This window comes from Rhinolophus ferrumequinum, chromosome 14, assembly GCF_004115265.2.
Source record: "Rhinolophus ferrumequinum isolate MPI-CBG mRhiFer1 chromosome 14, mRhiFer1_v1.p, whole genome shotgun sequence".
Classification (NCBI taxonomy): Eukaryota; Metazoa; Chordata; class Mammalia; order Chiroptera; family Rhinolophidae; genus Rhinolophus; species Rhinolophus ferrumequinum.
Window position 1 is genome coordinate 44964525 of NC_046297.1, and position 16257 is coordinate 44980781.

At 35.5% G+C, this 16257-nt stretch overlaps 1 protein-coding gene across 43 annotated transcripts in view; it reads left to right on the forward strand.

The window, feature by feature from the left end:
• The window catches only part of RIMS2 (regulating synaptic membrane exocytosis 2), a 605364-nt gene that overhangs the window by 139474 nt on the left and 449633 nt on the right, over positions 1-16257 (forward strand). For all 43 annotated transcript variants that reach the window (XM_033125943.1, XM_033125918.1, XM_033125937.1 and 40 more), the window contains one exon: positions 5329-5539. In XM_033125943.1, the coding sequence (XP_032981834.1) occupies positions 5329-5539 (211 nt within the window). The remainder of the gene's footprint in view (positions 1-5328; positions 5540-16257) is intronic.

Consider the following 16257-nt stretch of genomic DNA (forward strand, 5'->3'; position numbering starts at 1 on the left):
TCATTGGTATCGTATGTGTTTCTCCTTTGCCAATATCATATCGACCTGATTACTTCTGCAGCTTTTAAAATAAGTCTGAAATCAGGTATTGTGAGTCCTTCAATTTTCTTCTTTTTCAAAATATTTTGTCTATTCTAGGAATTTTGCTTTTCCATGTAAATTTTAGTGTTAGCTTGTCAATTTCTTCCAAAAATTGTGCTGATATTTTGATTGAGATGACATTGAATCAATAGATCAATTTGGACAGAACTGATATTTTAACAATATCGAGTATTTTCATTGATGAATACAGCATATTTGTCCTATTTTTAGATCTCCTTTGATTCTTTTTATCAGTGTTTTATAGTTTTCACAATAGCAAGCTTGTACATATTTTGTTAGATTTATTTTCTGTCTTTTCTTTCTTTTCTTTGTTGCAGACTACTTTTAAAATTTTTTTGAATTTTTCAATTACAGTTAACATTCAATATTACATTACGTTCAGGTGTACATGTTAGTGGTTAGATGTCTATATAACTTATGAAGTGATTTCCTCGATGAGTCTAGTACCCACCTGGCACCATACATAGTTATTACAATATTATTGACTGTATTCCCTATACCGTAGTTTATATCCCTGTGACTATTTTATAACTGTCAATTTGTACTTTTTAATCCCTTCACCTATTTCACCCTACCACACACACCCCCCTCCCATCTGGCAATCATCAGTTTGTTCACTTATTTTATTTTTCAGATTCCACATATAAGTGAAATCATATGGTATGTGTCTTTCTCTGTCTGACTTATTTTACTTAGCATAGCAAATGGTAAGATACATCTTCTGTACCCAGTTGTCTATCTATGGACACTTAGGTTGCTTCTATATCTTGGCTATTGTAAATAAGGAGAGACTACTTTAAAATTTTTTGATTTTCAGTTGTCTGTTGCTAGTATACAATAATACAATTGTTTTTTGTGTATTCAGCTTATATCTTGTGACCTTGCTAAGATCAGTTATTTATTACAGGGGATATTTTGTAGTTTCTCTGGGATTTTATACAAAAACAATTATGCCATCTGCACATAGGTTTTAAATTTTCTTTTGCAATCCCTATGCTTTTAATTTTTCTTGCTTTTTCTTGCTTTAATGCACTGGCTAAGATTTCCAGTCCAATATCAATTAGGAGTAGTGAGAGAGGACCAGAGGATACCTTAATTTGTTCCTGATTTCAGGGGGAAAGCATTCAATTTTTCACAATACTGAAAGTTTTTAGTATAGGATTTTTTTGTAGATATCCTTATTGCATTAAGGAAGTTCCTGTCTGTTTCTAGTTTGCTGAGTCAAGTGCTTTCTCAGCATAATTTGACTTAATCATATATTTGTTTTACCTTAGTCTGTCAATATTGTGAATTACATTGCTTTAATGTAGAATATGGAACCAACCTGCATTCCCAGGATAACCATCACCTGTTGTTATGTATTATTCTTTAACATATTTCTAGATTTGATTGTTTATGTTGTGTTGAAGATTTTTGCATTTTCTCATGAGGAATATTGGTTTATAACTTTCTTGTTATATTTTGTATGGTTTTGGTGTCCGAGTAATGCTGGCATTAGGAAATTAATTAGAAAGTATTCCTTTTTCTTCCATTTTCTGGAAAAGATTATTAGAATTGGTATTATTTGTTCCTTAAATGTTTGGTGGAATTCACCCTTGAAGCCATCACGAACAGGGGTTTTGTTTTGACAGGTTTTCTTAAACTATGAACTAATCTTCTTTAATTGATACAAGACTTGTTAGGCTATCTATTTCTTTGTGAGTGAGATGTGCTAATTTCTTTCTTTCAAGGAAATGGTCTATTTCTCATGCAAGTTGTAGAATTTATGGGCGTAGTTTTTTTTTTTTTACAAGTATTCTCTTATTTAAATTTAAATTTTGTTCAACTGTGGGGCCTGTAGTGATGTTTCCTCTGTTATTTTTGCTATAGATAATTCTTGTTCTTCACTCTTTTTATTCTTTCTTGATCATTCTGGCTAGAGGTTTATAAATTATATTGATTTTTTCCAAAAGAATAAGCATTTGGTTTCATTGATTTTCCCCCCATTCTAATCTTTATTTCCTTCTCTCTACTTTCTTTGTGTTTAACTTTGTCTTCTTTTTCGTTTTTGGGAACTGGTTTGAGACTTTTTCCCTCCCCCTTTTTAACATAAGTATTTCTCTGTCTAGGTCCAGGTTCCTATTTGATACGTCCAAGTAGTACCATAGTTGTCCTGCCTGAGGAACTTTAAATTCCTTGTAGTTAAGGTCTACTGACAATGAATTCTTTCAACATTTCTTTGCTTGAAAAAGTTTTTATTTTGCCTTCATTTTTTGAAGCATAATTTCACTGCATACAGGATCTTGGGCTGAAAGGTTTTTTTTGTCAGAACTTTATATAGATTGAAATATATAGATATATAGATTGACTATATATACTTTATATATAGTCACTCCAAAGTCTTTTAGCTTGCGTGGTTTCTGAAAAATAATCTTCTACACTTCTTATCATTGGTCTCTGTATATAATGTGTTGTTTCTTCTGGCTGCTCTCGTAGTTTTCTCTTTCTCTTTGTTTTTTAGCAGTCTAACTATGATGCGTCTAGGTGTGTGTGTGTGTGTTTCTGTGTATGTATTTGGCATTCTACAATGGATTCTCTGAGGTTCATTGTCTGTGATTTGGTGACTTTCATTAGTTTTGGAAAATTCATGGCTATTATCTCTTCAAGTATGTCCTTTGTTCTGTTTACTCTTTCTTCTTCTGGAGCTCCAATGTCCCATATGTTTTTTCTTTTTTCTTCTACTCTTTTTTCCGTTTTAGTTTAGATACTTTTTATTGACTTATTTTCAAATTTACTGATCTTTCCCTCAGATCTTTCAAAACCTGCTCATGAGCCCATCAAAGGAATTCTTCATCTTTGATGGCATGTTTATGTTTTCAGCATTTCCATTTTTACTCTTACAGTTTCCATCTTTCTGCTCCAGTACCCCTATCTGTTCATGTGTATTGTTCACCTTTTTCTATATATCCTTTACCTTAATAATTTTAATTATTTGAAAGTCTGTGCCTGCTAATCCCATCATTCTTGTCATCTGACTCTAACTATTGATTATTTTATCTATAGACAATGGATTGTTTAATTCTTATTGTTTCCCCCCATGTCACATGGTTTTGAATTGTATTTATGCTTTACAGGGGGCATGCCTTTTCTGTCAGACTGTTAGTATTTGGGATTAAATCACCAATCAAGTCAGGAGTTCATATCGATGTGGATGTTGTTGTTGTCATTGTTATCCACCAGTCTTCAAGTTCTTCTAATAGTGGACTACTATTCCCTTGTGCTTAGGATGGTGCAGCAGCACCCGAAGCATTTTTTCCCATTGTTTTGCTACTCCCTCAGCATTGCCATCCAATCTCTCCTCAAGCTCTTGCCCCTTCTTCAGCAGTAGACTAGTGGTGCTTATTTCTTGATGCGAGACTTTTGGTAGGGGAATGGGTATTCTGTTATGTTTTTCCATCCCCCTTCTTTGACAAGCCCTGTGCACCTGTGCCTTAGGCTTGCTCAGAGTTGTTTAGTTCCCCCTTCCCATGGAAGCAAATCTGCCTTGTGTCTCTGATTGGTTTGGGATAGGATTTTCCATTCCTCCCTAGTGATAAAAAGACTTTGATTTGTAGGTAGGATCTTGGCTGAAGATGGTTTCCTGTTCCTCTTTCATGGGTAGAGAGCTTTTTTTCTTCAACCTTTTCCTTAGCTGCAATGGATCTTTGTTTTTGCTCTGGGGATGACGAAGTTTATTTCCTTTCCCTGTGGATTTTAGACTTGTGTTTTTTGTTTGTTTTTTTTCCCCCAGGAGAGATAGTCTGGGGAATTGTGCTGTGCCCCAGAAGCCACTAGTCATTTCTTTAACACACACATGTGAACAGCCACCACCCAAAGGATTGTTTTGTAAAATAAAAAAATTTTATTGGGGAATATTGGGGAACAGTATGTTTCTCCAGAGCTCCAAGTCATTGTCCTTCAATCTAGTTTTGGGGGGCACAGCTCAGCTCCAAAGTCCAGTTGCCATTTTCAATCTTTAGTTGCAGGGAGAGTAGCCCACCATTCTATGTGGAAAGTGAACCAGCAACCTTGTTGTTAAGAGCTCGCGCTCTAACCAACTGAGCCATCCGATTGCCCCGGATTCTTTGTTTTTATGCTTTGCTCTCAATCTTACTCATGAGTAACTACTGGAGAGGAGTAACCTGTGGAAAAGTGCGTGTGAGTGAGTGTGAAATTCCCTTGAGTCTGGGCCCCTAGCTATTCCAAACTGTCATGTTAGCTCATACTTGGCCTTTTACAATTTGTTGAAGTTTTAACTTATTTCCTTTTGCCTGGCTGGACTGTGGCTACTTCTTTCTCCTGTGCCCTGCCAAAGGCGAAACAGTGTGTCCTTGTTACTCTTTGGAGGGGCTTGCCACTCTTTGGAGTTCAGATTATATGTTTGCCTTATATCCTCAACTCTGGTGGGCTTAAGAAAAGTTATGATTTTGTAGAATAGTTAGCCTTTGGTCATTTTTAGGATGGGAATGGCATTATTTACAGCTTTGTAAATCCTAAGCAGAACTAATTGTAGTTTTAAACATTTTCAATTTTCCCTATAAAAACAATGAAAGTGAAAGTTTTATCATTATTTCTTTTTAACTAAAGTAAATAATACCCGGTTCTAGGTATCTTTTTTCTTATCTTTTCATTTTTAAAGTAAAACTTGGCCTTACTTGCATTTGCACAGCCTTATTTAGTAGGATCCTAATATTTCAGTGTTTTACTAGCCAACTAATGTCCAGACTGTTGAACAGATTTAAACAATTAGTGAGAGCACTCATCCAACATATTCCCCTCTGTCTGGATTCTTAAGATTACTCCAACTGAGATTCTGTCTCAATAATTTGAATTTCATAGGTTTTGACTTCACTGTGTAAGTGAAATTAGCTCCCTCTGTTTTGAAGCTAAATTGCTGAAAAATAATATTGTAAATATTTTATAGTCTATGATTGGAAATATATTGCAAATAATAGGTCGAAATTTCACAATTATATTAAAAAAAGTCTCCATAAACATATATCATATTAGCTGGTTCTTAAATTAATTGCAACAGTTTGATGATATGATGTGTCGTACAAGATGTTATTCCACTATCAGAAAATTAAATTTTTATTCTTTTATTCTCACCCTATGGATTTTTTTTGTTGTAAAATTGTGTCTACAAATTGTAGTTATTTTTTTGAGACCATCAGAAAATCAATTTCTTCTCATCTGTTCTCTTTGCAGAAAACTTCATCAGCAGTTTGAAATGTATAAGGAGCAGGTAAAGAAGATGGGAGAAGAATCACAGCAGCAGCAAGAACAGAAGGGTGATGCCCCAACCTGTGGTATCTGCCACAAAACAAAGTTTGCTGATGGATGTGGCCATAACTGTTCATATTGCCAAACAAAATTCTGTGCTCGTTGTGGAGGTCGAGTGTCTTTACGCTCAAACAAGGTACGGAAATGAAAATTACACATACAAGTAATAATTCTCTCATAGTTAAGCTTATCGTGAGTAAAATGTAAAAAGCAACTGAAGTTAATATTCAGATTAACCAATGAACAAACACTTTCTCTAGTGTATTTCTTTTCTATAAAAGAAATTTTTAATTTTTTCTGTGAGTTAAAAGATATCTGACTCATTATTTATGTTCTTAAGCTAACTATTTTATTTAGAATCATGGAACCTTAGACTCTGAAAGATGATGAAGATAATTTAGAGATCAATTGGTCTAATTCCTTTATCTTACAGGTGCAGAAAACTCAGATCTAGAGATACTAAAGTTCATTCTTAAAGTCACACAACTGATTAATATTAGAGTTGTGGCACAGCTTTTTCCACTTCTACACATAATTTTATAAACTTCATAGATATATGGTCTTCCTTTGGCTGCTGTTTCTTTTCTTCTTGAAAGAGGCTCTTTCCAGCTTTGAGATTCTGTGTTTCATAATTTTATAGCCTTTAAAGATATATCACCTGTTATTTTTGTCTTAACATTAATGAAATAAATGTTAGACTATGAAATTTAAAGAAGAAATGTTTAAGGAGGTGTTTCACACTTGTACTAGAATTTTATAGTGTATTTATCCCCTTTAGAAAAATTTTAATGCTACCCAAAGAATGCTTTGTTGAAATTAGCAAAAGCAATCTAAAAAATGTTTGTCTCAATAAGTTCTTTGGAATTTGAATTTACCACCTTACTAGTATCTTATCTATCATTTCTTTACTTAAGTGACTTTTAAATAGGAAGCTGATATCTTTGCATACATTATTTAGACAAAATAGTGAGAATTTGTTCCTCTATGATTTCACTCCTCCATTTTCTCATTGCTCCCCTTTTCTCATTGTTTTGTTGATTTCTGTTAATTATTCCCCGTTTACCTGATTATTTTTAACCATTCCCCATTCACCTGATTATTTCTTTCTCTTGACTAGTTGCATTGGCTAGAAACCAGTACAATTCTGAACGGAAGTGGTGAGAGCAGACATCCTTGTCTAGTTCTTGATCTTAGAGAGAAAGCATTTGTCTTTAAGTATCAAAAATTATGTTAGCTATCAGGTTTTCATAGATGCTGTCTTTCTAATTTCGAGAGGTTTATTTTTAACATAAGGAATAGATGTTGGATTTTGTCAAGGGCTTTTTCTCCATTTGTTGAGATGAGGCATGTGTTTTTTTTTCTTGTTTTTAAAAAAAGTTTTATCAAAATATGGCTTATATGTAATATTATATTAGTTTCAGGTGTACACAATAGTCATTCATGATTTATGTACCTAAACAAGTGATCACCATAAGTCCAGCAACCATCTGATACTGTACCATTCTATCACACTATTATTGACTATATTCCCCATGCTGTACATTACATCCCCACGACTTACTTGTTTTATACCTGGAAATTTGAACCTCTTATTCCCCTTTACTTACCCCTCCCCTTTAAAAAATTTTCAATTGTAGTTGACATTCAGTATTATTTTATATTAACTTTAGGTGTACAGCATAGTGGTTAGACATTTATATAATTTAAGAAGTGATCCCCCTCATTAGTCTAGTACCCACCTGGCTCTATACATAGTTATTACCGTATTATTGACTACCATGTTTCCCCCAAAATAAGACCTAGCCGGACAATCAGCTCTAATGCATCTTTTGGAGCAAAAATTAATGTAAGACCTGGTCTTATACTGTATTATATATCATATCATATCATATCATATCATATCATATCATATCATATCATATCTTATCGTACTGTATAAGACCCGGTCTTATTTTACTATATTTTACTTATATACTACATAAGACTGGGTCTTATATTAATTTTTGCTCCAAAAGACACATTAGAGCTGGTGGTCCAGCTAGGTCTTATTTTTGGGGAAACATGGTCTATTCCCGGTGCTTTACTTTACAGCCCCATGACTATTTTGTAATTACCAATTTGTACTTCTTAATTCCTTCATTTTTTTCACCCTGTCCCCCAACCCTCCTTCCATCTATTACTCTAATAAATCAAGTACCCATATGACACTGTGCATAATTATTACAGTATTATTGACTATATTCCTTGTGCTATACTCTACATCCCCATGACTACTTTGACCAATTTGTACTTCTTAATCCCTTTCCTTTTTTCACCCATTCCCAACTCCCCTCCCAACTGACAACCATCAAAATATTCCTGTATCTATGAATTTGTTTTTGTTTTGTTAGTTTTTTGTTTGTTTGTTTTGTTCTTTAGGTCCCATATACCGGTATAAGTGAAATCACATTGCATCTGTCTTTCACTATCTGACATACTTCACTCAGCACAGTACCCTCCAGGTCCATTCATGCTGCTGCAGATGGCAAGAACCCATTCTCCTTCATGGCCAGACAATATTCCTTTGTATATATATACTACCTACACTTCATCCATTCATCCATCGATGGACAACCCAGGCTGACTACACATCTTAGCCATTGTAAACAATGCTGTAATGGACATATGGATGCACCTATCCCCTCAAAGTAGTGTTTTACGTTTCTTTGGATAATTACCCCAAAGTAATAATTACTGGGTCCTTCTTTGTCTCTTGTTATAGCCTTTGTTTTAAAGTCTATTTTGTCAAGTATAAGTATTGCTACTCCAGCTTTTTTTTTTTTTTTTTGGATTCCATTTTCACGAAATAACTTTTTCCATCCCTTTATTTTCAGTCTGTCTGTCTTTCATTCTGAAATGAGTCTCTTTTAGGCAGCATATGTAAGGGCTTTGTTTTTTTCTTACCCATTCAGCCATCCTATATTTTTGATTGGAACATTCAGTCCACTTACATTGAAAGCAATTGTTGATAGACATGTTTTATTGTATTTTATTATTCATATTTTTTGTCTTAAAGAAGTCCCTCTAAAATTCTTTGTAATACTGGTTCGGTGGTGATGAACCCTTTAGCTTTTTTTTGCCCTGGTAGCTCTTTATCTGTCCTTCAATTCTAAATGATAGCTTTGCTGGGTAGAGTAGTCTTGGTTGTAGGTTCTTGGTTTTCATCACTTCGAATATTTTGTGCCAATTCCTTCTGGCCTGCAAAGTTTCTTTTGAGAAATAAGCTGAGTTTTATGGGAGCTCCCTTGTACATAACTAACTGCTTTTTCCTGATGCATTTAAGATTCTTTGTCTTTAACATTTGGCATTTTAATTATGATGTGTCTTGGTGTGGGCTTATGTGGGCTTATCTTGTTTGGGACTCTCTGCACTTCCTGGGCTTGTAGGTCTATTTCCTTCACCAGGTTAGGGAAGTTTTCAGTCATTATTTCTTCAAATACGTTTTCAGCTTTTTGTTGTCTCTGTTCTCCTTCTTATACTCCTATCAGATGTTGGTGTATGCTTGATGTTGTCCCAGAGGCCCCTTAAACTTTCCTCATTTTTTTTGGATTTTTTTTTTCTTTTTGCTGTTCTGATTGGGTGTTTTCTGCTACCTTATCTTCTAAATTGCTGATTTGATCCTCTGCTTCATCTGATCTACTGTTGAGTCTCTGTAAGGTATTGTTCATTCCATTATTGTATTCTTTATTTCTGATTTGTTCTCATTTATGTTTCCGTCATCATTTTTATGTTTCCTATCTCTTTGTTGAAGTTTTCCCTGAGATTAATGAGCATCCTTATAACCAGTATTTGGAATTCTGTGTCTGGTAGATGGCTTATCTCCATTTTGTTTACTTCTTTTTGCAGAGTTTTGTTCTTTTTTTTTTTTTTTTATTTGGGAAATGTATCTTTGTCTCCCCATTTTGGCTGCCTCCCTGTGTTTCTTTCTATGTAGTCTTCCTCTGCCACCTGATCTTAGTAGAATGGCCTTATGTAGTAGATTTCCTGTGGGACATAGTAGTACAGTCTCTCTGGTCACCAGAGCCAAGTGCTCCAGGTTTGTCTCTTTTGTGGGTTGTATATGTCCTCCTGTCGTAGTTGAGCCTTCGTTGCTGTTTGCACGTGGGAGAGATTTACTCTCAGGCTGATTTGTTGTGAGGACTGGCTGTGACCACGGTGGATGAGCTGTGGTGCAAAGGCTGACCCTATAGAGCAGGGTTTGCTTTATTAGGCCTCTGGTACCTGCCCAATCTACCCTTTGAGTGTGTCATTTTTGGAGGTGGCCAGTGGCATGCCAGCCTTGGGTCATCCTGGGAGGGGACTCGCTGCAGGCCAAGTTCAGCTTCAGTCTGTGCTCTACCTGGGGCTACCTGGCTTGAGCCATAAAGCAATCCAGTGATGGCTTCTTCCCATGCTGTGTTTGGAGGTGCCTTGAGAGGCCAAGCCGCAAACCAAGGATGGCTATTGCTAGTATTGGGCTTAGGGCTGCTCAGCCAGATTTATGGGACATGCTGAAGCCAAATGCTGTTTGTTTGGGTTTTGAGAACCTTTGAGAGATTTTAGCAAAGTTTGCAGCATGATTCAAGGCAGGTAGTTTATACAGAAAATCCACTGGAAGTGGCTTGGGTGTACCTGAAAGTTGGGTAGGGTGTGGTCTGAAGGAATCAATAGGGCAGGACAGACAAATGGTGATAGCCAGTTAGATGGAGACTCAGATATCCTGTCTCCCTGTGTCTGCATACAAGGATGGGAAGGGCTCAACAAAGAAACAATGGCCTCCGTCAGCTCTTCCATCTGGGAGAAAGCTTCCCCTTAACCCTTACCCTGAAGCTAGAAAATTCATTTCCTCCCTGTATGTCCATGGCACCTTTCAAGCTGCTGCCTCTGCACTGGAGCTCAGAGCAAGTGAGTCAGTCAGCAAGTAAGTTCATGTGCAGTCCTTTTAAAAGGAGCTCTTGGGAGTGCATCCCTGCTTGGGTTGGGCTCACTCAGCCACAATCTCCACTGATTTTCACAACCAGAACTTATGGGAATTTCTCTCCCCATCACTGGAACCCTGGGTTGGGGAGAAGCTGGGACCCCTTGCTTTACATTCAAGAGGAATGAGCACAGCCTTTATCGACTGCCATCTGACCGGAAATCTCTTTCTTTCTTTGTTAATATGGTGAACTACATTGATTGATTTTGAAATGTTAAACCAACTCTGAATTTTTGGGATAAATCCCATTTGGTTGTGAGGGATTATCCCTTTTATAGGAGGTCTGACAATTAAGTTCAAGAACTTGCCACCATGCACTAACATTGGCAGCACTGTACAAACAGCTCGGTAAGGTTTCATAACCTTGGTATATCAGTGTTCCATTGCTGTGTTCATGTCGACATGTGGCAGTGTCTTGTTGAGTGCCATTCATTATTGTTGTTGCATGTTTTTTCTGCTTTCATGAGAATGCCTGAGCTTGAATTAGAGCAGTGAACAAAACTTAAATTTCATCTTAAACTTGGCAAGAGTGGAAGTGAAATCAGGGGCATGTTAGTTCAAGTTTATGGGTATAATGCCATGTAGAAATTGGCAGCGGATTAAACATTTTCCTGAGGGGAGAGAACATATCACTGAGGAAGAGAGGTCAGGGCAGCCAAAAATGAGCAGAACCGATGAAAACATTGCAAGAATTCATCGGATTATGTGTCAAAATTATCAGCTAACTGTGAGAAGCGTAGCAGACCAAATAAACATTGATAGAGAAACAGGAAAATCTTAACTGAAAATCTTGGCATGAGAAAGGTGTGTGCAAAAATGGTCCTGAAGGAGCTCACCGATGAACAAAAGCAAAGGAGAGTCAAAGTTTGCTAAGACCTTTTGGAGAGGCAAAATGATATTTTGGGCCGTGTTATCACTGGTGATGAAACATGGGTGTATCAATACGACCTTGAAACAAAGCATCAAAGTGCACAATGGAAGTCAGCCAATTCTCCATGATCGAAAAAATTCCATCAGACCAAATCAAGAGTCAAAATGATGTTGCCTACTTATTTTGATATCAGAGGGATTATTCATTATGAATTTGTACCAACAGGACAAACAGTTAACCAAGTTTACTATTTGGAAGTGCTAAAAAGGCTGTGTGAAAAAGTTAGATGAAAACAACCTGAAGTTTTCACCAACAATTCATGGCTCTTGCATCACAAGAATGCACCAGCTCACACGGCACTGTCTGTGTGGGAGTTTTTAGCCAGTCAACAAATAATTGTGTTGGAACACTCTCCTACTCACCTGATCTTGCACCCAATGACTCCTTTCTTTACTGGAAGATAAAAGAAATATTGAAAGGAAGACATTTTGATGATATTCAGGATATCAAGGGTAATACGACTACAGCTCTGATGGCCATTCCAGAAAGAGTTCCAAAATTGCTTTAAAGGGTGGACTAGGCACTGGAATTGGTCCATAGCTTCCCATGGGGAGTACTTCGAAGGTGAATGTAGTGATATTCAGCAGTGAGGTATGTAGCACCTTTTGTGGGTGAGTTCACGAGTATAATTTCCGACCTCGTATATTAATGGGTTTGGTTTGATAATTTTTTTTTCTTTACAATTTCTGCTATGTGTATGAGGGTAGTTTTCTTGTAATGTCTTTTATTTTGCTTTTTTTTAAAAAAAAAAATCAGTGTAATGCTGGCCTGATAGAATGAGTTGGCTAATATTTCCTCTGCTTAAATGTTTAGAAGAGTTTGTGTAGAATTAGTATTATTAATCCTTTAATGTTTGGTAGATATTATTTATCCTTGAATATTTGGTAGATTTTACCAGTGTAGCCATCTAGGCATGCAGTTTCACTTGTTGGGAAGGTTTTAAAGAACAGTTTCGATTTCTTTAATAGATATTTGATTATTCATGTTATTTACTTTTTTTGTGAATGAGCTTTGGTAATTTCTTTTAAGGAGTTTGTCCAGTTACTCATAAGATTTCGAATTTATTGGCATAAACTTTTTCACAGTATTCCATTTGTATTCTTTTAATATCTGTAGAATCTGTAATGATGACATCTCTTTCGTTCCTGATGTTTCTAATTCATGGTTCCTTTTCCAGTCTTATTAGATATTTATCACTTTATCAAATATCCAGCTTTTGGCTTTGTTGATTTTCTCTGTTGTTGATTTTGTATTTGACCTTTATTACCTTATTTTGTTGAAAATAAGACTGGGTCTTATATTAATTTTTGCTCCAAAAGATGCATTAGGGCTTATTTTCAGGGGGTGTCTTATTTTTTCATGTACAACAATGTACATTTATTCATGTACAACAATCTACATTTATTCACTTATTCATGTACAAAACCCTACATTTATTCAAATACAGTCATGTCATCTTCTTCTGTAACATCATCATAACTCTCCAAACCCCGAATTCCGGCTTGAATTTCTTGCGACTCCATTTCCTTTAGAACCATTGGCCCCTATCTCTCATGTCCAGCAATAGAACTCTCCTTAAATGAGCACTTCTTGTCCATGTAGCCTGCTTGCAGTGCATTGGCAACACAGTTGTCAGTGATTTTATCCCATGAATTCTTCATCCAAGTCACGACCTCTTGCAGGCTGGTGTTCACAAAGTTTCCACGCTGATTTCTCTCCATTCTATTTTCAATGTAGTCATTGATTTCCATGCGCAAATGGTCCTTGAATGGATTGTTTATTGCAATATCAAGAGTCTGGAGATAGTCAGTAATTCCTGTGGGAATCATTATTTGATCTATTATTCTCTCTGCAAGGAAGTTTTTCATGTCTTTAGCCCAGTGAGTGCTGGCTGAATCCCAGACTAGCAGATCTCTTTGGCCACCTCGCAGAACAAGTGGCTGCATTAAATCGACCCACTTCCTTATAACTGCTTGTGTGTACCAGGCTTTTTCGGTTTAAGAACATAAAAACCTGAAACACGTTCAACCTTATCTTTCTTGCCCTTAGTGATGATTAGAGGTTGGGGCTTTCTTTCCATCCAGACGAATTGCCAAAATACAGGTAACACATGCACTTTCTTGTTACCGGTGGAGGGAATGTAGATTGTTGAGGCACCCTCTGATCAATTGTTGTTTGAGCTTCTTGGCGCATAAACACTGCAGTTTCATCCATAGCAATCATGTTGGAGAGTTGGTATTTAGAAAAGTCGATGCCATCAACAAAGGACTTGAATGCATTGCACGTTTAATAACTTCAGTATCTTCCAGATTGAACAGTGTTGTCGATCTTAGAGACACTTCATATTGCTGAAGGAAGCCATCCAGCCAGTGTTGTGATGCTTTGAATTCTTCTGGGGATATTTCTAACTGTGGTGCCATTGCAAGGGCAAATGCTTGAACATCAGCCCTGCGCACAACCAAAGCCTTTGCTCTCCTGTCAGCAGTCCATTCGCAGATGATGTATTCCAGCTCAGGAAAGGTTGCCAACCTGATCCACACTTGCGCTTCTTAGCATTTCCCTCGTCCACCTGTTGACTAAGATTATTGTACGCTGCTCGCCATTTTCGGCCCAATCAGAGATCCAACTTCTTCTCTTTGCAGAAAGCCATAAGATTCTTGCCCCGGTAGTCCTCCACGATTCCTTTCTTGTACTCGACAGAATAGCTTTTTCTTTTTGTACTCATCTTGTCTGGGAGTCAAAATATTATTCTCTTTAAATCTACCATTAAATCAAGTATTAATTGAAGACTTATGAGACAAGAGTGGCAACAAAAATTATGACAGTTAAGAATGATGGTCCACACAAAAGCAACAAATAATTGCAGGCACCAAAATTTAGAAAACGTTTATTTCACATGAGTGCATTAAGTGCGTTCATTATAACACACGACGTATTGGATTATGAAGATTCATATTAGGCACAACCACGTCCGTTCATTATCAAGTGTATATGTTATTTGTGTATTGTGTCTGCATTCTGATTGGTCATTCGGCAATAAGTCTCGAGTTCATGTGTTTAAATAGGCATTTACCTCTCGTCCAAAGACGCCTGCTTGGGTATTTACAAATACTTAAATATAGTTTATATCATCATTTATTTTAAGTATTAATGTATTTATATTTAATTATATATTAATATTATTATTTTATAATTCAATACGTCCGTCATGTGTTGCAAGGGACGTACAAAATGCGTCTGTCTGGCTGACAGTCTTAACTGGGGCTTAATTTTGTGGTAGAACTTATATTAGGAGCATCCTGAAAAATCATGCTAGGGCTTATTTTCCGGGGAAATATGGTGTTTCCTTTCTTCTGCTTACTTTGGGTTTCATTTTCTCTTTTATTGGTTTCTTAAGGTGGATGTTGAAGTCATTGCTTTGAGACTTTTTTCCTAATGTGGCACTCTATGCTGTCAATTCCCCGTAGATACTTGCTTCAATGGCATCCCCCAAAATCTGCTATATTCTCTTTTCATTTTTATTCAGTTAAAAATATTTTCTAATTTTCCTTTTTTTCTTTGACCCATGGATAATTTACAAGTATGTTGTTTGTTTTCCAAATATTGGGGGGCTTCCAAAGATCTTTCTATTAATGATTTTTAATTTAATTCTGTTGTAGTCCCAGAATATACTTTGTATGCCTTGAATCCTTTGAAATGTGTTGATACTTACTGTGTGGCCCAGATGTGATTTATTTTGGTAAGTGTTCTGTGTGCACTTAAAAGGAATGTAAGTTCTGCTATTTTTGGACAGAGTATTTATAAATGTTCATTAGTTCAAGTTAGTTAATAGAGTTGTTCAAATCTACTGTATCTTTGTTGATTTTCTTTTTATTTATCCTCTCAATTATTAAGAGAGTTGTATTGAAATATGCAACTATACTTGGATTTATCTGTTTCTTCTTGAAGTTCTATCAGTTTTTATTTCATATAGTTTTAAGCTCTGTTTTTAGGTGCATAAATGTTTAGAAATACTGTTTTTTTAATTAATTGACCTTTTTATCATTAAGTGACTTTCTTTACTCCTGGTAATATTCTTTGCTCTGAGGTTAATTTTTTCTAATGTACTTATATCCATTCCAACTTTCTATTGGGTAGTATTAACTTGGTTTATGTTTTTCTATTCTTTTATGTTAAGCTCATTTGTATCTTTATAATTAAATTACTTTTCTTATAATCAGCATGTAATTGGATTTTACTTTGTTATCCAGTTTTATAATCTGTGTGTTTTAATTGAGTGTTTAGAGAATTTACATTTAATGTGATTACTGACATGATTAAATGTTATTGTAATATTTTGCTTTTTTTCTACTTGTATCCTCTGATCTTTATTTAAATCTTTTCAGTCTTCTTTTGGATTAACAAAGTATATTTTATGACTCTTATTTTATCTCCTTTGTTGTATCATTAGCTATAACTTTTGTTTTGTTATTTTATTAACAGCTTTAAGATTTATAGTATACATCTTTAAATTATCATAGTTGACCATAACTCATATTATACCATTTCACATATAGTGTTCGAAAATTACAGAGGTGTAATTTCATTTCTCCCCTTTGGATTTTGTTATTGGTTTTGTACTTGTATATTTTACTTTTACCTATTTTATAAACCTTATAGTGCATTGTTATTCCTTTTGTTTAAACTTTTTACCTTTTAAAGAGTTTCAAATAATGAGAGAAATAATGGATATTTGCTTTTGTCATTTCCATTTCTAGTACTAGTCATTTCATTTTGTGGATCTGTATTTGTATCTGGAATCATATTTTACCTGCCTGAAGGCATTCTTTCAATATTTTTTGTAGTGGAAGTCTTTTAGTAATGAATGCCTTCAATTTTTTATGCTGAAAATTCTGCCTTTTTTTAAAAGATATTTCTGCTGGGTATA